Source organism: Macrobrachium nipponense, chromosome 30 (genome assembly GCF_015104395.2).
Source record: "Macrobrachium nipponense isolate FS-2020 chromosome 30, ASM1510439v2, whole genome shotgun sequence".
NCBI lineage: Eukaryota > Metazoa > Arthropoda > Malacostraca > Decapoda > Palaemonidae > Macrobrachium > Macrobrachium nipponense.
The window spans coordinates 50,359,570-50,386,171 of NC_087218.1; the positions used below are offsets into that span (position 1 = coordinate 50,359,570).

General features: G+C 35.2%; 1 protein-coding gene across 1 annotated transcript in view; it reads left to right on the top strand.

Moving 5' to 3' along the window:
* LOC135202144 (uncharacterized) overlaps window positions 1-26,602 on the top strand; it is a 187,951-nt gene that overhangs the window by 71,165 nt on the left and 90,184 nt on the right. The window contains 11 exon segments of the mRNA XM_064231395.1: window positions 1,000-1,326; window positions 2,355-2,462; window positions 3,457-3,540; window positions 7,737-7,868; window positions 9,423-9,518; window positions 12,553-12,657; window positions 13,981-14,091; window positions 16,920-16,997; window positions 18,627-19,283; window positions 23,225-23,422; window positions 26,066-26,176. Coding sequence (XP_064087465.1) covers window positions 1,000-1,326; window positions 2,355-2,462; window positions 3,457-3,540; window positions 7,737-7,868; window positions 9,423-9,518; window positions 12,553-12,657; window positions 13,981-14,091; window positions 16,920-16,997; window positions 18,627-19,283; window positions 23,225-23,422; window positions 26,066-26,176 — 2,007 coding nt within the window.

Sequence of the window (26,602 nt, forward strand, 5' to 3'; positions counted from 1 at the left end):
TAGGTGTTAAGCAAATTGAAGAATCCATACAGCAGCGAGTGAGTAAGAATTTATGTTTGCCTCATTTCAAGTTTTCGACGGTTAACTAATAATATGTGCTCAGTTGTTCATACAGTCGAGTGTATTAACCAAGGTTTGGAAATTTCATGTATTTTAGAAAGTGCAGCAGTAAAGTATTCAAATTTACACTTTTGAAGTCGTTACTATCACCTTGTGGTACCTTTTGTGTTTCTTATCTGTACTGCAATCAGTTCATGTATTGCTGAATCACTTACAGTACCTTCCAACTTTCCCTTTACCATATTGTAATAAACAATGGATAGAACAATGCCTCCTTATGGGATTCTTTTATTATTATCGAAGAAGAAATGAATTTCCAGACCTTTGAAGTAGATTATTTTACTGATATGAAATGTGTATGATATTTTTGTTCTTATTGTTGTGAACACATGCATGTGTTTTCAATAACCAAGTTTAGTGTATCATTTAGAGTGGTGTTCCTAACTGTGTCTACAAATATTAAGTGTGTGTGTGTGTTTTTTTTTATTCTTTCTTATTCCTGTATTTAATTTTACCCTTAGACATTATCATTAATGATTTGTATTCTTATAATGCCCCATATAGTTTAAGAATAGGACTAGATCCAAATTTGCAGTGATGAGATATGAGTAGAGACCACAGTACAAATCAGGAAAGGAATTTCGATAAAATGCAATTTGTGACATGAAAGTATTATATTGGTCATTTCCTCAGAGTAAAGTGTATGTACAATATATCTGTTATGTTGCATTACTCCAACATCTTTAAGTTTGTTATATGCTCATTTTGCTATCTTTGGTAAACCTGAATTCTTTAGTAGAGAGAGAATAGCTATGGTTTTCGAATCAAGAATTTGTGAGTTTGTAAACAGCAAGTGCAGTTGGCACTGCATTTTTATTTAAAAATAAAATTACTGAGAAATCTGGGCTCACTCTATTAAGATATTTCATGTTCCTCTAGGGTGGAAGCTCCACCGACGGAGATAGTGAAGAAGAGGACCCAGCCCCGACACCTCCCCTTTTCAACGGACACGCCCTTACGAATGGGGTCCTCGCAAACCGCCAAAATACCGAGAAAAAACAGGAGAGGATCATCCGCAGCAAGCAACACGCTAGCGAAGCAGAATCCCACAGCGAGAGTGAATTTATAACCCGGGAAGAATTCCACAGCCTGAGGGATGTCTACAACACTGGTCGCAAGGAAACCCTGGGTGTCAAGAAGGACCCCCGTTCTCAGACGCCTCTGACTGACGAGGAAGAACTGGCTGGAGTCAGTGTCAAACAGTTGGTAAGTTTTGAGATTTTGTTCTGGTTTGTTTATCAAAGTTAATTAACAATATGACAAGTTGTCATTTTAAACAGGAATTCCCAAGCACTCAGAAACCCCTCAACTAATGCAAAGAGATTTTTCCAATCTGTCAGTTATTTTGTAGGTTTTCAAATTGGAGTTTTATACATTTTAAATATTTTTAACTATTATTATGTAGAGCCTACCAGATGAAACAAATCTTCAATAAAATAAAAGTATATTTATGTCAAACTTGCTTTCATATGAAAATTTGGAATTTTGTGGACGGTAGGTATTGTATCTCATTTTTACTGCATATTATTATTAGAATATAATAGGATTTATTGATTCAAACTAACATTTACATTTACATTGGATACTGGAATTAAAGTATGTCTTTTCTTTTAATATGGTTATAACCATGTACGTACTGTATACATACCTTGTTTGGAACTTATTAAATATGCGAATGTAATTTACCAAGAATATTTTTGTTTTTATATAGTAATTAATATTAATGGTATATCAAAGCTCATGAAGCTACAATTTAGGACTGAATCAGATTTTACTGATACTTCAATGAATTGTTTTTAGAACTACATATTTAACATGTATTGACATTAGTTATGCTCATGTCGTTTACCAAACATAACAGCTTGAGCTTAATGTTCAGAAGGGATTCGAAATTCAGTAATATGGGAGTATGAATAATTACTATCAGTTTGCAAGTAAAGATTGTCAGTAAGTAATACCATCAAATCATATGTTGTACAGCACTTCATATCTTTTTGATTATCTTTAAGTAGTGAACAGTGTGAAAAGACTTCATTTCAGCTGTTTCTCATTTTTTACCTTTTCCTGATGTATCTTCAAACTTCTTTCTTTCACACGTGCTCATTTACTGCTTTGATCCATTTTATAGATTAACACTTTCACTGTCAATTAAATATGGGAATTAGCACATCGGTGTTTGACAAGATGATGAACCAAAGTCGTACAGATGACTAATTTGTTGTTCTTAATCACAGAGATCGTCATACTTGAACCAAGCGCAGGAGAATAAGGTTCTCCATCAGCACCAAGCTGCAGAAAACCACAAACCTGAGGTCAACAAAACTATCAATATCACAAGTCTGGTGAGTTATGTGTTGAGGTTAAGTGATGCAAACCACAGTTGTGGTCATTCCCAGGTAGATTCAAATAAAAAGGAAGAAAATATAGGGAAAAATTTTGCTTTATCCTTTTTTTAGTAGGATTGTATCTTTGTGTTGATAATTAGGGTTCTTGTGTGTGTACTTCAGTATTGCCGAGTTTTGTAAAGAGCACCATTCATGTCCAGTTATTTATTAAGTATTTTAGAAGTCAATTGCATATTTTATTTTGAAAATGGCATTAAAATGGGTACAACTGGGTAATTTTTTGGGCAAATCCTTTGGAGGAAACTCACTATAACTGGAGGTAGTAATTGTTACTTGTTCTATTCCACATACTTGATGTAATTTTTGGTTTTGATGCTGTTGCTATAATTAAATTATAATTAAACTTCTATGCTAAGAAAACATAAAAAAGAGAGTCATCATTCAATATTTTTAAGTATCTGCAATTATACTCTGGTGGTAAGCAAAAAATATAAAGATTCAGTATTTTCCTGTGGTACTGTAGTTGAACAAGTACGTACGTGTATTTGTAGTCCTGTTAAATAGTTAACTGAAGCCCCCATTACTTTGTAGTACAGTATTATATTTTACTTCATGAAGACACAGCTTAGTAATGACGATACTGAACTTACTGTTAAGCTGACCAAATGATGCTACTTTATGCATCACCAAATGTTATAGCTAACAGCTTTGGCTGTTATAATTTAATTGGATGTGAATAATAGCTGTGTCTTTCATTTTGTAGAATAGAATATATGTGTAAATTTTCAGCAAACTATAGATTTTATAAAGATTACCATAAAGTAAATTGGATACTGTTTTCGTTACAGATCTTTACTGATTATTAGTCTTTTAGCGATGAAATTTCCCCATATCATTATCATCCTGTTTACCAATGTATGAGTAACAGTTTCATGTAAGTAAGATCTGGTTTACACAACTGTTGAAATGAGATCTATAAATACCTTTGCAGGTCGACACTTATTCCTCTCCACCACCTCGAACGCCCACTCCCAGTAGGCCTGACGACCTTACACCTGTATCGTTGAGATCATTGGTAAACTTCTGCAGAATATTTATTTGTATTCTCTCTCTCTCTCTCTCTCTCTCTGGTAATTACTTGATAACTTGAATATTTTATCTTGAAAATATTAGCATGAACACCAGACCCAATTAATATTTTGTCAACCCTGCATGGCCGAAATTCTCTCCCTAGAAGTGTTGTAGATCCCTAGATAAGAAGACATATTTTCCATATTTTCTAAGTGGTGGTTTGTTTGAATCTAAGCTATTAAGTTACTCTCTTCCTTGGTCAAGAATAATCTGTGACTTGGTGAAAACCCAGTACTGTATTGTGTTTTTATTTCTAAGCAAGAAACAATACAAATTGCTATACAGTACTTACAGTAGCACTTCATCTTATCAGATGCTTCATGTTTTGACCTACTGATAGATAACAGAATCTGATAAGTAGGAAAGACCCTAGAGTATAGCCTACATATGACTATTTTGATACCAGTATGACTATTTTGCTACCAGTTATTTCACTCAGGTTTAAGTCTAATCTAAACTGTAACTTATGTTAACTTCCAAGAAGGATTTATCTTACAGTGCATCACATCATAATGGAAGCCAAGAAGAAAAATCATCATAACAACGTAGCTGAGAAACACAGAAGTCTTATCAGTTAAAGTTTGTTAAGATGAGGTGTTACTTATTGTGTTTAAGTATACTTGCATACTGTTATCAATTTCACACTGCTCACTAAGTGGGTAATTCATCATATATACGAATACTAGTAAATTGGGCAGCGGGATGAAAAGTAGCTGATATTAAAACAGAAAGCAGCAGGTCAGTGGCCATTAGGAAAGCTAAGAAAATTAAAGAGAAAGAACTTATGAACACCTACATTAGACAGGAATTTTATGTAAAGGAAAGAGCGACAGACAGTCTTGTACTCTTATCATACCCAGGCCTGGAAGAAAATACCATGAGGACGAAGTGAAAATAGTGTGGCTGGACCCCACATTTAGAAAGTGAGGAGTTCTAAAGCTCTTTGGCTTATACTTATTCATCAAATTCAATAAATAAAAACTTAAAAAGTATGATCATTTGAAATTAGCTGGTATATAGTTCAGCTAATACATGTAAGTTGCAATGTTCTTTTAAAATTAAAGTGATGTATCAGTCTTTAATTACTATAGGCTGGCTCTATTTTGCAGTGCATATACTTAAGAAGCCACATCATTACCGAATGTGGCTCCTACTGTTATCACTATGGATATGATTATTAAAGGGAGAAGCACCATTATTTGGTGGAAGGATAGACTGAAGAAGAGGTAGAATATTCCTGTTGTTGTGGGGGGATACTGACTATGATGCAAGTATTGAGAGGGCAGTTTGAGAAAAAATATTAGCAATTTCCTGTATGAAGTAAAAAGAAATTATTAAGCAACTGGTGAACAAAGTATTTCATTAGTAAACATGGCAAAAATATATGGAGCATGTACAGTATGAGCCCTGTATTACTCTATGAAACAAGAGGTAAGGGTATCCTAGATAGTAGATATGGAAGTACATAGAAGGAAAATTGTAGCAGGAAGGCCCAGCAATACTGTGGAAAAAATGGCACAGCTAAAGACCTACACCTAAAACAATCATGAAAAAAGGTATAGGTGAAGATGAAACCCAGATGGGAATTCAGACAAACAGTGGATATATTCTGTTTAAACCTATAAAGGCAAAATCTGACATTGAAAACAGTGATGATGATTAGCAGAAAATGACTACAAAAAAAAGCATCACAATACTCCTAACTATGGTAGACTTGTGCAAGTTTGTCATGATATTTTATAAAAGGAGGTTAAAGCACTATGTCATCAAATACAGTACCATATGGTTGTCAAATACAGTATCATATGGTTGTCATTGCTAAAAATTAGGCACCACATATTGAAAAATTTTCACTGATACTTACTACATTAATGACTGAGCACTCGTGATAAATGTGTCCGGAATGTTTTGTGTAAATTGCACTTCACAAACTTGAGAAAATGGGACCTCGCTTGACTGTAAATATTGAATAGCCATGAACTTGCTTTAGCATTAAGAATTGAAAAGTTTTAAAATGTTCTAGCGCTTTATTATAATATATTACTTTTTGAGATTGCACTGAGATACATTCGTCATTAAAAGTCAGCTTTAAATTGATAATAGAAAATATGCAGCGATAGATTTCCAGACAACAGTATGTTATGTGGAGAACACATCAAGAGCTGTATGCTATGCTATTTTTGTTTTCATTCCCATATATGATCCATCCACTTGACCATCCTTGTCTTGTAATTAATTTATTTTTTACCAAGATTGTTAGATGATTACCTCTAAAGACATATGCCATTCATCTTACAAAGCATTTTTGATTACATTTCAGTTGTACCTAACTTGTCAGATATTTACATAATCTAAAGATATACGCCACTCAGCTTACAAAGCACTTCTGTAAATCTTCACAATGTTGAGCTCAGACTATAGTGATGTCATGTTGTGCTAAAACTGATAAAATGCCAACAAAGCCTTGTGAATGATTGTTATCAATGTTATCAGGTGTGTCTCGTGCCACTGATGGGAATTGTTGAGGTTTCTAGATAACAGACCACCTATCACGTGGGCCTTTATGCGAGAAGAGCTGGTCAGTCTCTGAAGGTCACTGCTTTCACAGAGGTGTGTTGTGTGAGCCAAAGGGAAGTGGAATACACCAATGACTTATTGTGTGTAAAGTAGTGTCATTTCTATAATAATTGACACTTTTTTTGTTTGTTAAATGAGAAGAAGTAAAATAAGGAACAATTCTAAAGAACTATTGTCATGAAGACTTGGATATTGTCTTGTGAAATTGCGCTTAAGTCAGATTACTACCTGAGCAGGATTTTTCAGTGTAGAAGTATTTACCCCATACACTGTTGTGAAGTGTTTGACTTACAACAATTTCAGTAATAAGTTACTTGTAAATCAGTGGGTAGGTGTTCATAGAAATATCAGAACCCAAAAAGGCTCATGTCCTTTAAGGTGTTTTCCTAACAAGTATCCATCTAATTGTACTAATACTTGAATTAACATCATTACACAGAATTTAGTAGCATTACCAGAATACATTACTACTACATAAGTGCTGTACAGGAAAGTAGTAATGAATGGATAAACCTTTTCTGGGTTCAGTGTACTAGTTCTTTACAAATAAAGAAAGGGAATCAGAAGGTTGTCAGGGGCTGAGGTGATATTGTTGGTATACAACCAATTGCCAGTGAACTTCTGAGTACTTACTTGAAGAAGAGCAGTAATACAAGAAGAGTTAGTGTCAAAGAACACTTAGAACCGTATATAAATAACTCTTTGTACCAAACTCATACTACTGCACTGTGGCAAAGTACTGTACATATATCGGTCTGGAATAAAAAGAAAAATAGTCCTTGATGCTAAGAATGACTACACAGTAAATTTAGTCCTCAAAAAATATCAAATCCTATGGCCAGTGTTTATCTCTTAACTGTTTATTTCACAGATGTCTTCTTGCCGTAATTGGTGGAAAAGACGGTTTGTCTCTAGACTTTGGTTACTCATTACAGTTTTCACTTTTATTTGTATGACACTGTGGTAGGCACATGGCTTAATTTAAGGCACTTCAGTCTCGCATCAAAATTCCTTTCAGTGGATGACAGTGAAAGATTAGCATTTGAAATTAGTATCTTCACATTATTTTTATCTTGCACAGATTAGAAACTTCAGTGGATTGACAAGTGACACTTTGTGCCCTTTTGTGGCATACAGTATGCAGTCTATTTGTTTATCCAACTGCAGAAGCATGTAACTTATTTTTAGTTTTATGGATAGTTTGTTAATTTTTCAGATATTGTTTTACTATTTGGATGGATATCACTTTCTTTTATGTATCCATATGGTTTTTTATTGAGTATTTTTTAAAATATAAACTCAATCAGGAATGCAAAGTTATGGGATTTTTGTTGATTTTTGTTTATGTATTGCAGCAACAAGAATAGTTAGACCTTTGTATCACCTTTAATATTTTATTTCCATCAAATGTTACTCATGGGTTTAAATTTACAGAAACATAGGCTGCAAGTTACATTGAAGATTAAAATAATTATGTCTATCTGACATGGTACATCCCTGTATTATACTGAAGTTGTTTATGAAATAAGTATCTACAGCATTTAAAATATTTGTTACATACAGAAATCAGCGTATGAAGCGTCGGCGACAGGAAGCAATAGTGCCATCAGCAGGCATAGCAGCAGTAGCGGCGGTAGTCCAGGTGGTTGCAGCCCTGCACCAAAGGAGGAATTGAACATTTCTCTACATCAGCTGGTAAGAGCGTCAAGAGTTGTTGCTTTACTAAGTAAACTTATCAGACTTCCAAGATACACTCCCATAGGGGGCCTAGTGCTATCAGTGCACCTCTCACTGTCCACTGATGGCATTACATAAGGTTCTTTGCAGTTTCTCTTTGGCCCTTGGCTGCAACCCCTTTCATTCGTTTTACTATACTTCTGTTCATATTCTTTTCCTTCCATCTTACTTTTGACCCTCTCCTAACAATTGTTTTAATTTTACTTTCAGTGCTGAATGACCTTATAGGTTCCAGCACTTGGCCTTTGTCCTAAATGTTATGTTCCATTCCATTTTTATTCTCGGGTACATTATTGTGATGGTGTTTTGTTAGACTGCCTTTTTAGATATTTGTTAACTGAATGGTGTGTACATTACAGTTTACTTTAGGCTAGAAGTTATAAAAGTACTGCTGTTAGCTGTGGGATATCTTGAATGTTCAAGAGTAGGTCACACTAGTGGAGTCTTTGTTACTTATCTTTGTTCCTTATCAGAAGGTCAGACCCTCTTGAAGCACATGAGAAGTTAAGGACTACTGTGTTAAGGTTGTGGATTTTGATTTCCTGCATCAAAAAGCTTTAATATTGCTGAAAATCAAAGGGTTTCTGCCTTATCTCTATGATGTTCACAGTCAGTTTTAATTATGTTGTATGGTGTTGGCATCATACTAATGTATTAAATATGCATTTGCACGAACTGGTGTATGCCTAGTGAAGAATATAAGCCTTTTTTTCACTGGTCTTGTCTTTTTTCCAGTGTATGATGAATGATCTACAGCTTATTTTTGTGTATGGTGTACTGGTCAAATTTTTCATATGCTGTATAATTTCTGCATGATTTCCTGCAGCGTATTGTATTGAGTTATCTTGATTGATGATTTACTCCAAGCTCTTACTTTTTTTAAACATATGGTAGGCTCTTTTAGAGAATTAAATAAATTAATGAACTAAGAGTGTTACACTTTCATTTCTGTGCAGCATTTCTTATATACTGTGAAGTAACTTGACTTCATTTTATGCCTCAGTCATATGTGTCATCCTGCCTATCTTAAATATACTGATTAGTAGCCATATGTTTGCTAAAATTTTCCTTGGTCAGTACTTCATAAAAATCCAGTGAGTTTGAAAGATGTTCCACAGAGCCTTAAAGAGAGTTTTGGTGGGAGTACTACCTATCTGGGTACTTTTGTGTTGTTAATCCAAGTTTCTACTCCTTGGAATACCAGAATGGGAAATAGCTTGATCATGTTGTTATGGGGTTTGAAAGGTAAACAATTTAAAATTCAACGGAATGGAACTTTCAAGTTTCAAGTATCTGAAGTGTTTACTCTGATGTTTAGACAGGTGAAATACAATACTGTACATTCTCTACTAAATAAATGAAGTGCTCTGGGATTCTTACCTCTTATAATCAAGACCTAATCAGATATCGTTGTATTTTAGTTCTTCTGTCTAAATTTTACATTCTGTATTTTTTGTGATATTTTTTTATTGAATCGGTTTGTCATTTCAAACTTCATATTTCTTACTACAGAGAGAAGAATATTGTCGATCAGTTCAAGAAGGACATATCCGTGCTCACACACCCAGCAGAGCTTCTCCTGAAACGGGAGTTTCCATAAGGCAGCTTGTAAGTATCAAATCTGTTTAGTAGGTCCCGTCAGCAGTGCTGAATAGCTACTGTGTAATAGCTATCATGTCAGTGTAGTTACAGCTGGTGCAGGGTTTGTACAATCTGCTTGTTAGATTGCCCTCTGCAGATCATTTTACTGAGTTATGAAAGGATTGAAATTAGTAGAAAAGGTCTTAAGAAGATTGAAGATATTCTCACTTCTAGTTGAGAATTGTTTTTCATCTACAATATCACAAATTATTTTTATTTGTGTACATGAATATAGAAATACCCATATATATGAGAAAACTGGAGACTATCAGAGAATATTTCCTGCAAGTTGCTTCTAATTCATTGTAGCATCTCTATATATTAGTTTATAGTGTTTAACACAAACATTTCAAAGGTACATTATATTTAGTAAAGATTTATGGTTTAATAAGTTGCAAAAGTGCTGGTCAGGATTTAAATTAACATGGAAATTCTTGAGATAATTGAAAGCAACTTCTTGTAAGAGGAAAAACTATTTCGTATTTAGACACAGTAGTTTTGATACTGCAGTGTAAATACTGAATATTATAAATAATCCTTGATATGATATCAGTCCATAGGGACTTTAGGTGGTTTTTCGTTTGGATAATTCTCATTGTTATTGATGGTACACTTTATATAGATTTTATCAATCTCCTTCCTGCAATTCCTTCCTGTCCTTTTGACACAATTAGAATGAAGTATATTTATTTTCTGACAGTACTTTTTTGTGGTTCAGAAATAATTGACATTTGGTCACATAAAATAGTCAGGCTTTTATAATCCCCAGCTGTTCATGTGTACCTTTTCATAAGGCCAATGTATCAAATCTGTAGCCTTTCAGTGCATTGTGAGAAAAGGTGCTGGTTCATTGTTTTATAGTACAGTAATGGTAAATGAACTTTAGTTTAAAGAGCTTGCAAAATATCCTGTACATTTTTGCTCATACTGTGTGAGACATATCTGTGGTTGCTTAGATCATCAGTTATGGTAATTGTGACAATGTAGTTTCATACACATAATGGAGATGTACTGTACTTGAAAGTTAGCTTAAAGCACATTTAATTTGGTGATGCTTATAGAACTTGTTTTTCCTGTGAATACATATGTTCTAGTTTTAGAAGCTGTTGGGAACTTTACCATGTACGTGATGGATGTAAAGTTAGTGTGTTGTACAATGAATTTCTTTGAGTGCACTACATGGAGGGTGTGTATAAAAACAGCATTCTATTTTTATCAGTATGCCTTCAGAATTCTTCGAAAGTTACATCATAATAGAACATTGTTCTCCTTATTCATATGGCTTTCTTTAAATGCATCGAAGTGATGGTGCTACATTTTCGGTATTTCACCATATTAGCATTCTGACTTATTGGAGATGGAATTTGAAAACTGATTATTTCTGGGAGGTTGTGGTGTATTTCATGTTTGAATTTTTCTTATGGATTATATTAGATTCATGCGCAGTGCATTTATCTTTCTTTTATACATTTTACCAAGGTGGGCATTCTAAGCTTTCCCCTTTATAGCAAGTTGTGCAACCTATATTGTGAAACATGCCCCTCTAAGTACAGATGAACTTTAAAAGCAATAAACATGTATTTGAGGAGTTGAACTGTCGACATGTGAAACAGGCCAACTCTATCCACTTAACCATAATAAAGTGAATAAAGTATTGGACTGACGTTCAAATGGTCTGCAGCTCAAATTCCTAAGAGTAAGTTATTGCAATTAAACTTCTGGTTTGGTCTTATTCGCACTTCACCGTTGGGCTGTCTGTTCTAATATAATGCAAAGATAAAAGGAATCTGAATAGCTGCATATCACAGCTATTCAGAAAGATGGGTAGTGAATTGCCCATAACTGTTAGACCTAGGAAGTGATGCCTTTCCGCTGTGTGCGTTTGGGAAAATAATACTTATGTCGGATAATCTTATTTTTTGGTTTATTTTGCTTTCACGGAACATATCCAAATCTGTTCATGATGCCACCATGGTATTTTCCTTGGAGCTTGGTGGTGTATCAAAATTTCAGTTTATGTATATCTTGGAAAACTTTATAGACTGGTAAGTGTTCCTCTAAATCAGGCTACTTTTCTTGGAAACTTTGTCTGTCAACGCAGGTTGGTGTTTGAACTTTATTTCTCTGAATTCGAAAAAATGCATGTTTGTGGGCAATAAAGGAGGTAATGTTATGTAACAGTTGAGAATGTCCACTACATGGGTGCATGTACTGAATGTATGATAAATTTTTTCATGATGTTTAATTTTTTCTTTTCTGCAATGTAGTTGAGCAGGCTAGTAGGAAGCTCACTGTTTGCTTACATGGGGCATGCTATTTGCTAACGGGTATGTTTTTAACTTGTATTAGGTTTACAACTGATGCAATTGAATAATTTTTCTTTATATACAAGAATTACAGTCTCTATGTAGAAGTAGAATCTACCTCTAACTGGCAAGAGATGACTGTGGCATATTCCCCAGAATGAGAACTTGTGTATACCTGCAGTTTGAGCTCACAGTTGAGTGAATTATGAGAACAGGATTGAGTAAAACTTTCTGTTGAGGGGAAAAGATGAAGTAGGAATTTTTGTGCTTCTGCTTAGATTAAGGGCATCAAAGCCTGCACCTGAAAACTCAATGTCAGTTAGATCAAGATTTTACTATAAAGTTTCTATTATTTTTTGTTTTTTTGGAAAATTACAGTTACTTTTCACTCCTTTGGTGTGTTATGAAAATAAGCATGATGATAAATGAAGAAATTATGAGATAGTTAGGGTGAGTAAGACGTTATATGTATTGTCTTTGGTATATTTTGCTTATCACTAACAATACACTAATCTGTTATGATTAAAGTTATTTGTAATGAGGGCACTAACTACATTACAATCAAGGAATGGGACAAACTTGATATGTCTGGGTTCATTTACATTTTCATTTGATTTATGCTACTTTGGCTTTTTGGTTTTGGGAGTAAAACAAATAATTTACTAATGACGACCCTGTAACTAACCACACATCAGACCCGGAGTATGACAGACTTGCGAGACGTTGGTCAAGAGAGCAACAACCAATCCGCAATAGACTGTGACCGATCAGCCCTTGCATCTGTCAACGTAAAAGCACTGGTAAGTCTGCTCATAGCTGTCGCGCTACAAATCTGAAGTTGTGAAAGTTTTTTTTACGATTCTGTTTCAGCCATTCTTGAAGTAGAAATAAATAGTCCTGGGTGATGTTTGCAACAAATATTGTGTGACATTCATCTTAGCATGAAATTTTTTTTCCTTAATTATCAGATTAAGAGGACATTATAGTTTAGTTAGCAATGCTTACTGCTAAATAAGATTGCATAAAGCAGCATCTTGTTGATAATTCCATAATTTGTTTTATTAATTATAAAGAGCACCATTTGAATGCAAGAAAACCATGGGCCGCAGATAGTCTGTAGAGTAAAGGATTAGAATGGTTTCCTTACATTCATCTGTATTTTTTCCATGCTAGTCCAGTTCAGATTTATGCAGTTACAACCAGCATCATCACTACTGATTGTTTATTTATAGCATTAAATATTTTGTTTTATTACTTACTCTAAGCTGACTGAATACTCCTTACAACAAAGAAACAGACCTTTTTGTAGTTAGTTTCAAAGATCTTGCAGAAATAAAATTTTTTATACCATAGAATTCATCAAATTCATCACACCCAAAGTAAGATGCAGTGAGACTCAGATGTTTGCATAAATGGCATTATACTGTACTTACATTTAACAATTTTGCAAAGATGTTCTTAATGAAGCTTTTCATTACCTATTCATGTTAGGAAATGTCTTGTGTTTGTTTCCTATGAGTTCAGTAATATAGGACAAGACCAAACTCACTGAATTTTCCTGACATGTAAGAATTTGGAGAATTCAGAGGTATTTTTTCAATATTTGGAATTCATATGTACAGTCATTTTTGCTGGAAACAAATTGAAAATTAGTGACCAAACGCAAAGCAATATATTAAGACTCATTTTTTTATTGTCATTTAGAAAAAATAAAATTATGTTAATTTAGAAACAGATTTGTAGCATGTTACATCAGTAATGCTAACTTGGTAATAAGGGAAAAAATTAATGTATATTATAAAGTTATTGTTGCTAGATATAACCAAGATTTTTAGAATGTAAAACCCAGATATAATTTTGGTATCACATAACCTCAAAAATTCACCAGATGTTGGAAGTAGTATCTCTTGTAAAATGTTGCTTATATTTAACAGAAATTTTTAGCTTGTTGGAAATGATGTAGAATTTCATTAGCAAATATTATTGAAGTGTGTCACATTTTAAACAATACACTTGAATACCTTTAGCATGATATGCCATGCTAACAAATCTGTTTAGTGTGATAATGAGGAGCATGTGAAATCTATAACCTGCATGTGTGTGTGCATTGCATTGCCAAACAGACGAGAAGCTTTTCTGACCTGACTCGTCTTGGTGACTCCACTGGGTCATCAACAAGTCCTAGGCTGCCCAAAGAAGATATTGGCCAAATTTCTGTGTCTGTCAAGGCTCTGGTAAGTCTTTGCCAAACGTATGTTTTTTGTTTTGCTGCTTCAATTAATCTTTTTTTTTCTTTTGTCGTAGATAGAAACATTTATGTAATTTGTTCTGATTTTTAATTGTTTCTGCATTTTGATGTTGGTTTATCTGGTATGCATATTTTAAAGGAAGTTACCACAGGTCAAGGTTGAGAGTTTTATTGTTGATCAGAATGTGCATCCAAGAAATATTCAGATGTCTGTAAACCGAGATGAACTCTTGAACTGAATGCACATACTCTGCATCTTTTGGTTCATCTTGGAAGTATGTATTCCAAATTGCATGCTGTAAAGCTGAACTATTGATGATCCTTAGTGTTACATAAATATCTTTCAAATTCAGGAAAGTCTTTACTTATGTAAAGCTGCAAAACAATGATATTTTTTAATATGTGCTGAACGTAAAGAAAAATGTTCAAATCTTATTTTAAAAAAAGTAGTTTTCTGTTTGTTACTTTTGATAAAAATAGTGTATAAATACACATAAATTAACAAGATCAGTTTCAACAAAAGTGGCTTTGGAAAATGGTAGGGAGGGAGAAACAGGCAGTGTGTATAGGGTTAAGAAGGAAAGGTTGCATGTCTGAGTTTTATGTCTGGTAATTTCCCCTTCTAAAATTGACTACCATTTCCAGCGACACACTACTAACATATATATTCAGGACGGAGGATTATTGATTGTGGTTTCGTGGAGCAGGAAGAACATTATGAATATAAATTAATATGTACATATATATATATATATATATATATATACTATATATTATACACATACATATATATATATATATATATATATATATATATATATATATATATATACATATATACATACATATATACATATGTATAACATGTATATACATTGTTATATAATTATCTATATCTATATATTATCTAAGTATTTATATATTTTTATTATATATATATACATACTATATACATAAAAAATTATATTCTATTATATATATATATATAATATATAATCTTAGATCTATAGGTAATATATATTATATTTTATATCCTTATATATATTATATATCTAGATATTATATATATATTCTATTATATATCTATCGTATAGTATATCTATAATGTATATATATAGATACTATCTCTCTCTTCTCTCTCTCTCCTCTCTCCTGGATCTCTCTCTCTCTCTCTCTCTCTCTCTCTCTATATATTAATTATGTATCTATAATATATCTATATAATATATATATATAATATATATATATTATAGTATTTATATTAATATCAAATATACGTGTGTATATATATATTATATCTAATATAATATATATATATATATAACTATATATATATTACTATCTTCTCTCTCTCTCCATTCTCTCTCTCTCGCTCTCGTCTCGTGTCGCTCTCTCTCTCTCTCGCTGCTCTCTCTCTCCTCTCTCTCTTCTATAGAGAAAATAGAATATATAGATATATATATATAATAGATATATATATATATAATATAAATATAATTATTATATTAATATAATATATAAAAGATTACGTGTATAGATAGAGATGAGGATATAGATAGAGTAGATGCGGAGATAGCTATAGATATAGATAGATAGAGTAGATATAATAATAGTATAATTATAGCTATTAATTATATTAAGTATATTATGATATATATAAGATATATAAAGTAGCATAGAATGTAGATATATATATATATATATATAGTATACTATATATATATATATATTTATATATATAGATATATATATATATATATATACATATATATATATATATATATATATATAGTATATATATATATATATATGATATATATATATTTATAAATATATATATATATATATATATATATTTATATATATATATATATATATATATATATATATATATATATATACAGTACTACAAATAAATAAATAAAATACATAGAAGATAGTGAAGAAGTGGAGAGAGAGAGAGAATTACAAAACATGTTTATCAAATATTGTCTAACTCAAATTGTTGTTTCCCTTACTCTTAGTTTAAAATACTAGGGAATTGTTTTTCCTGTATACATATACGTTTTGACTGATAATTTGATAAGCATTGCTTTAAAAAGATAGATTTTATTGGATGCAGTGAATAGTAAATTCTATGTATCAGTGCTTATGTTTAACAGCCTGTGTTAACTGGTCTTTAAAATGCTACAGCTAATTTTAACATTGATATCAGTTCATTCTAATAACAACTAAACCCTTCATGTTGCTGGGCAAATATAATGACCACTAACCAAAGTGTATAAAGAAGTGCTGTTGATACCAAAGTGAATGAGATGTAATAACACAATTCAATAATAGTATACTGACGAAAGGCCGATTAGATTTTATTATACTGAATAAAGAGCATTACCCCTGATTAGATTTCAATATGCTGCATAAAATGCTTTATTCATAAAACGAAACATATTACTATGTATTTCTTGTGAAATGTCATCAGTAATACAGTACCTTGGAATGCTGAAACGCTGATTTTACTTTGATGGCAGTGAAACCTTGAAAGGAAACAGTCAGTGCATATAAAAAGGGAATACAGTGCTTATAAAAAGGGGCAATATTGATAAATGACAAAGTTTCATAATTGATAATTTGTGTATTAGTGGAAAAATAAGTGAATGTTAATTGGCACGTAAATTCACTTTGACAATCAACTGCACTTCCTGCCATTTTGAGTTGCAGTAGTATATGTATAAGTAACGCGGCTCTGATTTGGAAACGTAGAAATGGCCTTGGGTAGTACAGTACAGCATGATCCATTGCTTTGACCTATAACAGAGGGCGAGCTACGGTGACCTACCTCGAGCTGTCAGCTTATCAGCAACTCCTCCTGTGCCAAGACCCAGAACTTCCATGGTAAGTTGTGGCATTTATGTACATTTGTTACTGAGGTGCTACTAGACAATTTTTTAGGTGATAGTACTAACATCTAAGCATAATTTTAAACTGAGCACTCTTTCAATGTTTCTCATTGTCTCTTTGACTGGGGCTTATTTTTGCGGAGTACTACAGCATTTAAATGAGAAACTTTTGTGCTTCCAGGAATGACTGTGTCAAGTAAAATCTGTAAGGACGTTCCATTGTGTATTCTAATCATTATCGAGTATTATGTTGTGTTTATGGATAAACACACAATGCTATTCTCTTGGGTGTTTCACATTTTTATATTTGTGATGCCTTGAGGTCTCGTATTCTGTGTATACAGCACACTGGTTTAATGCCACTACAGTTCTTGCATTATGAAAAGTACATTTTACCCGGCAGTATCCTTTACCTATTCGTGTTAGATAGAAATTTAAGAAGTATCTTTAGTGTTTTTACTTTTAAAATAATCTATTACAGTGCACTTGGAGCTCAAGTGTTTGGAGACTCCTATAGTGCCATCATTAAGGATTTTTGACAACGTCTTTGTGATCCTCAGTTATATTCAATGGAGTGTGATTCATTTTTTATTCAGATAGAAAGCCAGTGGAAGATGTAACTTGTTTTGAGAGAAATTCTCTGAATTTCCATCCAGGGTTGCAAGCCTTGCTCAAGCGAGTAAACTTGAATACACGAGAATTTTATTAATGGAAATTAGTATAAGAGAGTGCTCTTGTAAGAGATAGTGAACACTGGTTTTGTGATTTTTGTATATTGGACGATTTTATTAGAAATTCGTTATTGGTTTAGAATTTAGAAAGAAAATGAGGTTTGTGTCTCTGAGGTTTTAAGTGGATGGGTAATAAGCCATAATGTTAATTTGGTTTCAGATTTTAAGTTAGAAATAATGCTTTTGTGATTCTGAACCTCCTTAGGTTCTCACGGTTTTTTTGAAATCTTTAAAAATCACAAAAAGCTTTCAGTGGTGTCCTCATAGGAGAATCTCTGTGAACTTCCTAGGGATGCAAGATGTAAGAGCAGCATGGGGGTTAGCATATGGGGTCATAGTTTTAGGAGATTTGCCCGTAAAACTGACAACTTTAGATACCTATACTTCGTAGTTAAATGACATTTGTTCCTCCTCGGAAAAAAGATAGTAAATACATTGTTTGGTACTGAGACTTCTGTACTACAACACTCTAAATTATCTTAGAACCTGTCTGTCTCCTATAGTTGTCCTCCTTTTCCTAACTGGTATAATGAACTTTGTGTTTTCTGTGGGTTCTTGGGAGGAAAGTTTAAAAATATACTTGCTTCCTTATTTCATAATCTTCAAGATTCACAGACACCCTAGCGGTTGTCACTCCTAGAAGTAGAGTAGAGAGTGAGAATATATATATATATATATATATATATATATATATATATATATATATATATATATATATATATATATATATATATATAGAAAATGTTTAAAGAATTATATCATGTCTTGTTACACTTATACAAAAACTATTCCTTCCTTCATAACTAAAAGTCATCTCCATCCCACTACTCAATATCCATACTATTTCTCCTGTGTATATATTTCCTTCTATGCTTCCATTGCGTGATGTACAGCCATCGTCGAAGATCCCCCGTCCTCATCAGCATCCTTCATCAAAGACTAATGGCGTTGTCACATCCCCCCGGCACTCGGGCATAAAGAAATCCTACCCGCCTCCCTCGCCCTCGTCAGGATACAGGTCACGAAAGCTGCCGGATCTTCCACCAGCCAAAGTCAGCCAGGTGAATAGCGGACATACAAAGTCCCAAACCCTTTCTTCTTCCCAAGTGTCTCGGGGCACTGTTGGGAGGACAGTGAGCCCAAGCCCACCTCCGAGGTCATCCAGCCCAAAGGGTCCAGCGAAAGGGGGAAGTCGACAGCCCCTTTGCAATGGCTTCAAGGGCTCCCCGTCAAAAGTGACCTCGTCGCACTCGCCCTCAAGAAGAAGGACAACTGACGTTCCAAGCAAGGACTCTTGTGAAAGTGCTTGCAGTTTTAAAGAATATATTGGAAGGTTCAGTGAAGAGAGTGGGAGGCCCAAACCGAGGCTCTTGCCCTTCAGGAAAGACGATACTAGTAGTACTTTCGAGGAGGGGCACCGTTTGTCATCCTCCACTCAGGACCTCTCGAATCTCTCTTATGTTTATGTGAATGGTCACTCAGGTGGAAAGACTCATTACTCATCTACTGATAACTTGAGTGACCAATTGCCTCCGCCAGGCGCCCTCCAGGTCAGTATGCAGTACTAGGAGAAGGATGATATAATACAGTGGGTCCTGGTATGACCTGTCCACGGGCTTTAAGGAATAGAACTAAGGGCTTTGTAATTTATGCTCTAGTTTCAATTACATTCCTTTAAAACAGTAGTTTATATATGTATACAGTATATATATACATATATATCTTCAACTTGCTGCATTGTGAAAAGCGTGAAAAAGCATTTGAAATGTAAAATTACCTGCACCCTTTTTATATATTTGACACTGCAAGCTATCATGTAATTCCCTGAATTTTATGAGACGCATATTCCCTGTGTAATTCTTATCGTATGAGGCACGTTTACACTTCCACATTTTTGATGCACGTAGAACAGTATGAAATGCACCCTTGCAATAATTGTCTGATGCACTGAGGTACGCTTCGCCTAGTAAGACGTTCATAATTGAGCAAAACCGTCATATGAAGCTGAAAAAAACGACCCGTGTTGTTAGTGTTTCCTTCCTTCATCTTGAGGAAATCCTCTTGAGATTTTTCTGGATCATAGTTCTTTTAATACTTGAGTTTTTACAAATTCGCAGAATTTGTTCTTCCCTCCTAATTCTTCGTACAATCCTCTCAGTCTTTTAAAGAAACTGTGACACTATTACTGGCTCACCCACTTTTAGGGAAGCTACTCTTTTAATATTTTATATTACATTGATGTCAGCGTTGTTTATTCGCACTTTACTTGGCCCATATAACTGCCTGGTTGTTTAGAGTTAATTTTGGCCGTATGCATAAAATCATCCATTTGTAAAGTGATTAGTTGACATTCACTTCATTCATTATTTTCCCACAACTGCTTGACTGAAATAATCCTAATTTTTAATGACAATACTTCCCTGCTATGTATTTTTTAAAGAAGAAATTTTCCCCTACTGATCGTGAACTGTCACAGTCGTACAGATTATTAGGGGATCAAACTTTCCCAAAAATAACTTGATTCCAAAGAACCAATTCAAAGTTTTCTTGGTATTTCTTCGGTTTGGCCCGGCGAAAGAAATTATAAATAAAAAAACGAAATCAACTTTCTCCGTTTACGGAAACTACGCGAATAGGAAATATTAAAACCTCACGAGTCTTTTATAAGATGATATTACCGACGTATCATAACCTTTTTTTGTTCGTTTTTTTGTTTTTTTAATAGAAGACAGTCTCCCAATCCCCCGTGTATACCTTCCGGTGGTTTTCTCTCTCGACCGGAGCTTAATTTTAATCAATCACTCTGATTCCTCGAAGACTCTCGGGTCTCCTCGACTTCGGTTGGGGTCTTTCCTCAGTTTCCCGAGAGTACCTCCCCGTTTGCCTCCCAATTAGTGGGTCAGTTCACGGAAGGAACCCCCCTTTTGATCCTGTAATTATTAACTGCTGGAATTTATTGAATAGTCTCTCGCGTATCCCCCTGAAGAAGAAGAAATGCCACAAACCGGGCGGTCTTTAGAACGTGTAGGTAATTATCTATAACAGGTATGTAACTTCTAGGTAGCGCCCACTCTCTCTCTCTCTCTCTCTCTCTCTCTCTCTCTCTCTCTCTCTCTCTCTCTCTCTCTCTCTCTCTCTTGCGAGGAATTTTCACTGGAAGACGTGGAAGTGAATGCCATGGTTCTCCTGTTTCCCAAGTCACGTGACTTTACGTTATTCAAGTGTTTTTTTTTTTATTTCTTTAATATAATTCCAATTGATTTTCCTTTACCCATCCGTCACGTATGAACGAAGCTAATTCTGCATAATGTGAAGAAGTCACTTTTATTTGTATGTGCTAGATGCTTATGCGTAATTTAGGATATACACCATTTGCTTGATGTGGTTCACTCCAGCCCGTGGTAAACACATACTCTAATAGAAATGTATTATATATATATATATATATCTATATCTATATATATATATATTATATTATATATATATATATATATATCATATATATATATATATTTATTATAATATATTATAATATTATATATATCTATATATATAAAATATCTATATAATATTATATATAATATATTATAGATAGATAGAGCTTTTTGTACATAGCCGTAGAGATTCACCAATAGGAAAAGCCCAGTTTTATGAAGTTATATGATATATTGAAGAAAAATATTTTGAGTCATATATTACTGAGTTATATGAAAGGGAGCCATACCTAGTCCAAATCCCCATTCATACTGCACCAGTTATGTCTCTCTCTCTCTCTCTCTCTCTCTCTCTCTCTCTCTCTCTCTCTCTCTCTCTCTCTCTCTCTCTCTCTCTGTGGCTTCGTGTCTCTCGAAGACTCTGTCTCTCTTTCCCCTTCCCCGTGATATAAAAGAAAAAAGTATAATAATGTAGCCCATTAAATGATCTCAACTAACATGCAGACCTTTTTCTCTTTTACCCTCCTTCTTCTTCTCCTTCTCCTCCTCCCCCTCCTCCTCCTTCCTCCAACTCCAACTCCAACTCCAACGCCACCCGCCCCCGACGACGTCGCCTTCGCAACATTCGCCTCTGGTTCTTCGGGCTTCGACTGTGGCGTTGCTCCTGCAACTTCTTGATGGTTCGACGCCTCGACATTCCTTCAACTCGACTTCGACTCGACCTCGACCTCGACCTCCGAAACTGCGTGATTTTTAAACATTTTTACATCTTCTCTTCTCTTTACGCCGCTGGAATCATCTCGATCACTTATGGACGGGAACAAATAAAAACATTGGCGTAAACTTTATAAAAAAAAAACAAAAAAAACAAAAAAACAAATGATGCTTTGGAAACGCTGTTGGTGATTGATGCCTCTTTGATCACCAACCTTCGTTTTGATCGAGGTGGTCGTATTGGTGTTTTTTTTTTTTTTGCTTTCATTTATTTATTATTGGTGCTAATTATCGTCTGTGATCTCCTGATGGTGTCTGATGTTCCTGACTGCATTTACCTCTGGATATTTTGGATGAACCTGGAACGCTCTTATAACCTGGAACGCTGTTCGCCATGATTGAACTCCAATCGACTACTGCCGCTCTACACTCCGCCCTGTGTCTGGTGTTGGTGGCGTGTTTGTATGTTTGCTTGTGTGTTTGTGCGTGTTTGGGGTACATTTACTTTGTTTGTGCGTTTGCCCGTGTGGTTGTGTGCGCGATGGGTGATGGCGTGTGCACTGCGCGTGTCTGTCTGTTGGTGGTGGTGACCGCGTTGGGCGAACAACCTGCCGTTCGTCTGCCGTCACGCCACTGTGGCCCTGCCTTGACACTGCCCGGGTGCGGTGGTGGTGGTGGCCTTGCTGCTGCTGTTACTACTACTACCTCCTTCTCCTCCTCCTCCCCCTCCTTCTCTTCCTCCTCCTCTTCCAATAACTCAACCTCTTCCTACTCATCTTGTGGCTGTGAATCATCATCATCTTCCATTGGCTGGTTCTGCTGCGTTTGCCCCTCGACCCCCGCCTCTTGTTGGCACTCCTCCTCCTCCTCCTCCTCCTCCTCCTCCTCCTCCTCCTGCCTCCTCCTGCCTCCTGTTCGCCGTTGTCGTCAACTGCTCGTCGCCTTCCGTCGGCGACGGTTGTCTGCCGCTGCGGACTTCTTCTTCTTCTTATTCTGCCTCTTCCTGCTGCCACTGCTGCTCCTCTCCTCCGCCCGACGACTACGTCTTCTCCTGTTGCGGCGGCTGCGGGTGGGACTCATCCTCCTCCTCCCTCTACCCCCCTTCCTACTGCCCTCTTCGGCGGGGCTGGTGGTGCCACGGACTGGCCGCTACGACGGTGCCGCCGCTGGTTCTGCTGCCCCTCCTGCTGATCCTCTTGGCCCTGCTCTTGGCGACCGCCTGGTCCTTGGTGCCCGCCGGTGGCCTTCCTCGCTCTCCCGCTCCTGGGTCGTGGTCTCTGCCCTACCGCGGGCGTCGTGGGTGTCCGGGTGCCCGGGTGGGTGTCGGTTGACAACGCGGGCAGCGGGGGGGCGCGGACGACGACGAGGACGACATGGTGGACCTTGGGGGGCGCCGCGCCAAGGCCCCCGCCCCCAACAACAACAATGCCCATCACAACGGCTCCTCCTCCAACGGCAGCGTGTCGCCTACGTCAGCCACTACTGCGACTACGACAGGAGCTCGGGCGAATGTGTACACCGGGATCTCCGTCAAACATTTGGTAAGGCTGCTCTAGTCTGGAGGTGATGGGTTCTTCTCCAAGGTCTTTCTTCCTTCTCCTCGTCCCCTTCCTTCTCCTCTCCCCCTCCCCCCCTCTTCCTCTCCTCCGTTCCCTGTTTCCCTCCTCCCCCTCCTCCTCCTCATCAGAGCATTCCTTCGCAGTGTTTCCTTGCATTAAAACCTGCTACCTTCCTCTCATTCCGTCCCATCTTCTCCCCAAACTCTCTCTCCCCTCACAGCCAGCTAGACCAGCCGAGGAGGAACCCCCCCTCCTCCAACCTCCCCCTCAACCCGCCCCTCCCTTACCCTCGTTGCCCCGAGGAAAAACAAAATTGGAAGGTAAAAAGGACCGAGGAAGGATTCATTGTCGCGTCAATTAGTGAAAGGAAGAGAAAAGCGATCGCGGAAGCGTTCATTAGTCGACGTAATTAGTGATGGTGGCTGAAGTGGACAACGCTGGTGTGTTTCGGCACCGAGAATCTGATCTACGTAGTGCGTTCCCACATTCCTAATCTTCCCGGTTAAAGGGAATTAGCGGGGTTTATTATTAGCTGGGCCTCCGCAAACAGTAATGACGTATCGTCATCTTCGGCTTACGCATAATCATTATGATTATCTTATTGTTATTATTATACAAAACTGCATTTTATACTGGTATGCTTTCATTAGTATGTTAGCACTTGGTTCAGAAGTATAAGACCGTTGAGTTTAAGTTCTGTTTGCGAAGGCGATTTCACAGAAATATATAGTAGTACTAGAGAGTTATGACCAATGTGCGCCAATTCGCCTAATGGATTCTTTGTGCCCGAATCCACTTCGGTAATGGAGAGTTACGGGAAAATACGAAGATAGTTCAGACAGAAATATATTGGGAATTGACCCTAGTGTTGATAAGGTTTTTATCAAGTAATAAATAGATATATATTGGGAATTCACCCTAGTGATGATAAGGTTTTTATCAAGTAATAAATAGATATATATTGGGAATTCACCCTAGTGATGATAAGGTTTTTATCAAGTAATTAATAGATATATATTGCGAATTCACTCTAGTGATGATAAGTTTTTTAATACGGTTATTTTTAAAGTAATTGTTAAGTAATTTAGACACATAATGGCAATTATTTAGTTGTCTGCGTCAAATTAATACAAGGAAATGTAAAATCACGCTATTTCCCTCATCAGCTGTTTAATACCAGTATCATACCAATTAGTCACCTTGAGTATTAAGGGAAAATCTTCCTGCGCCATAAAATGCATTTATCTCTACAGGTACATAATTAAGTCGAACAGGAAGACGACATTTATTATTATTATTATTATTATTATTATTATTATTAGGTAGAAGACCCACTTTCAAATATGTTCTATTTAAGGAGATTGCTGCATTTATTTTTATAGAAGTTCTTTTCTATTCTTCTTATTACGGCTCTTTCAGTACTATTTAGGTTGGCGAGTAACGCGCCTATTCGATACATATGAAAAGTCAAGATGAACGAATTTCACAAAGTTCATACATATGAACTTTGTAAAATTCGTTTATATGTATCGAATAGGCGCGTTACTCGCCAACCTAAATAGTACTGAAAAAGCCGTAATAAGAAGAATGTAGCTGAAGCAGCAATCTCCTTCAATAGAATATTATTATTATTATTATTTAGAGGATGAACCGTGTTCTTATGGAACAAACCCACAGGGACCATTTTGAAGCGTGAAATTCGACCTTCCAAACGGATATGGTGTTCATTAGAAAGCAGTTAACCGAAGGTAATACTAGAGCCCTATTGAAACGAACTCGGCGTAGGGTTAATCTTAAGCTTTCTTGGCTTTGTTGTGGCGTATAAACAGGTCGATAGCGTTACATTAGCCTATTGTTCAGTGTCCATTCTCTTCTCCAGTTGCTCATTCTCCTCTTCACTATTGTTCCTTTATTGTTCATTTTTGTTCATTAATTGTCTTTTATCTTTCACTGTTACCTCTGTGGCGTACGGTGAAATAGCGAAGACGTGAAGACTTGTATTTATTTTCAGTGATTTCTGTAAATTTAATAGTAATTTCTCATTATCTTTGTTTTTACTTCATTTTTTAGCTCACTCTGATTTTTAATCCTGGTTATCAATGACTCAGTCGTATGTTTGTAGTAGTATATTCAAGTAACAATTTATTTCATGTTTGTAGTAATATATTCAATAAATAAAATTGATTTTATATGTTTGCAATAATACATCAAAGCAACAAAATTGATTTCCTAAGTTTGTGATGATGTATTAAGTTGATAATAATAATAATAAATAAATAAATATAATATATTAATAATAATAATAATAATAATAATAATAATAATAATAATGATAAGAATTACTAATTTTATCATTACTTTTATCGTTACTGACGTGAATACTTCCTTAATAACAATGAATTAATCATCGAGATCTCTTATGTCACACCAAATGAATATTAATGAACAAATCACAATCAAACCAGTTGTATTATATCAGTTATTTCAGTGTAATATACCACAGCTGATAAATATGAATGAACCAAGTTAAAAACTATTGTCTCATAGTAGTTTCTAAATCTGATTGATTAATCTTACGCATATATTACACACTCGCACTCACACGCTGCCTCTTGGACCAATCAGCGTCGAAGCTATTGCGACGTCACCCGCATGGGGGAGATGAATGGGGTGGGGGGGCCCAACGGCCCCCTGGGTCTTCAGCCTTACATCACGAAAGCTAACGTGGCTCGCCTGGTGAGTCCTGCTCAACTTGGATGTGTGTGTGTTTATGTAATATATATATATATATATATATATATATGATATATATATATATATATATGGGAGCTTTTGTGGAATTAAAGGTTTTTTATTGCACTGGCAATCATTTGTGTTTTTTTTGAAATGCACAAGTCTGGAATGTATATATGATATATATATATAATTATATATATATATATATATATATATATATATATATATATTGTAAAATATTTACAATTATATAATTGTGTATATATATATGTATATATAGATGATTTTATTATATGTAAAGGAATATATATACAGTATATTATATCTATATAGGTATATATATATATATATATATATATATATATATATATATCCTATATATATATGTATGTGTGTGTGTGTGTGTGTGTGTATGTTGGTGCGTGC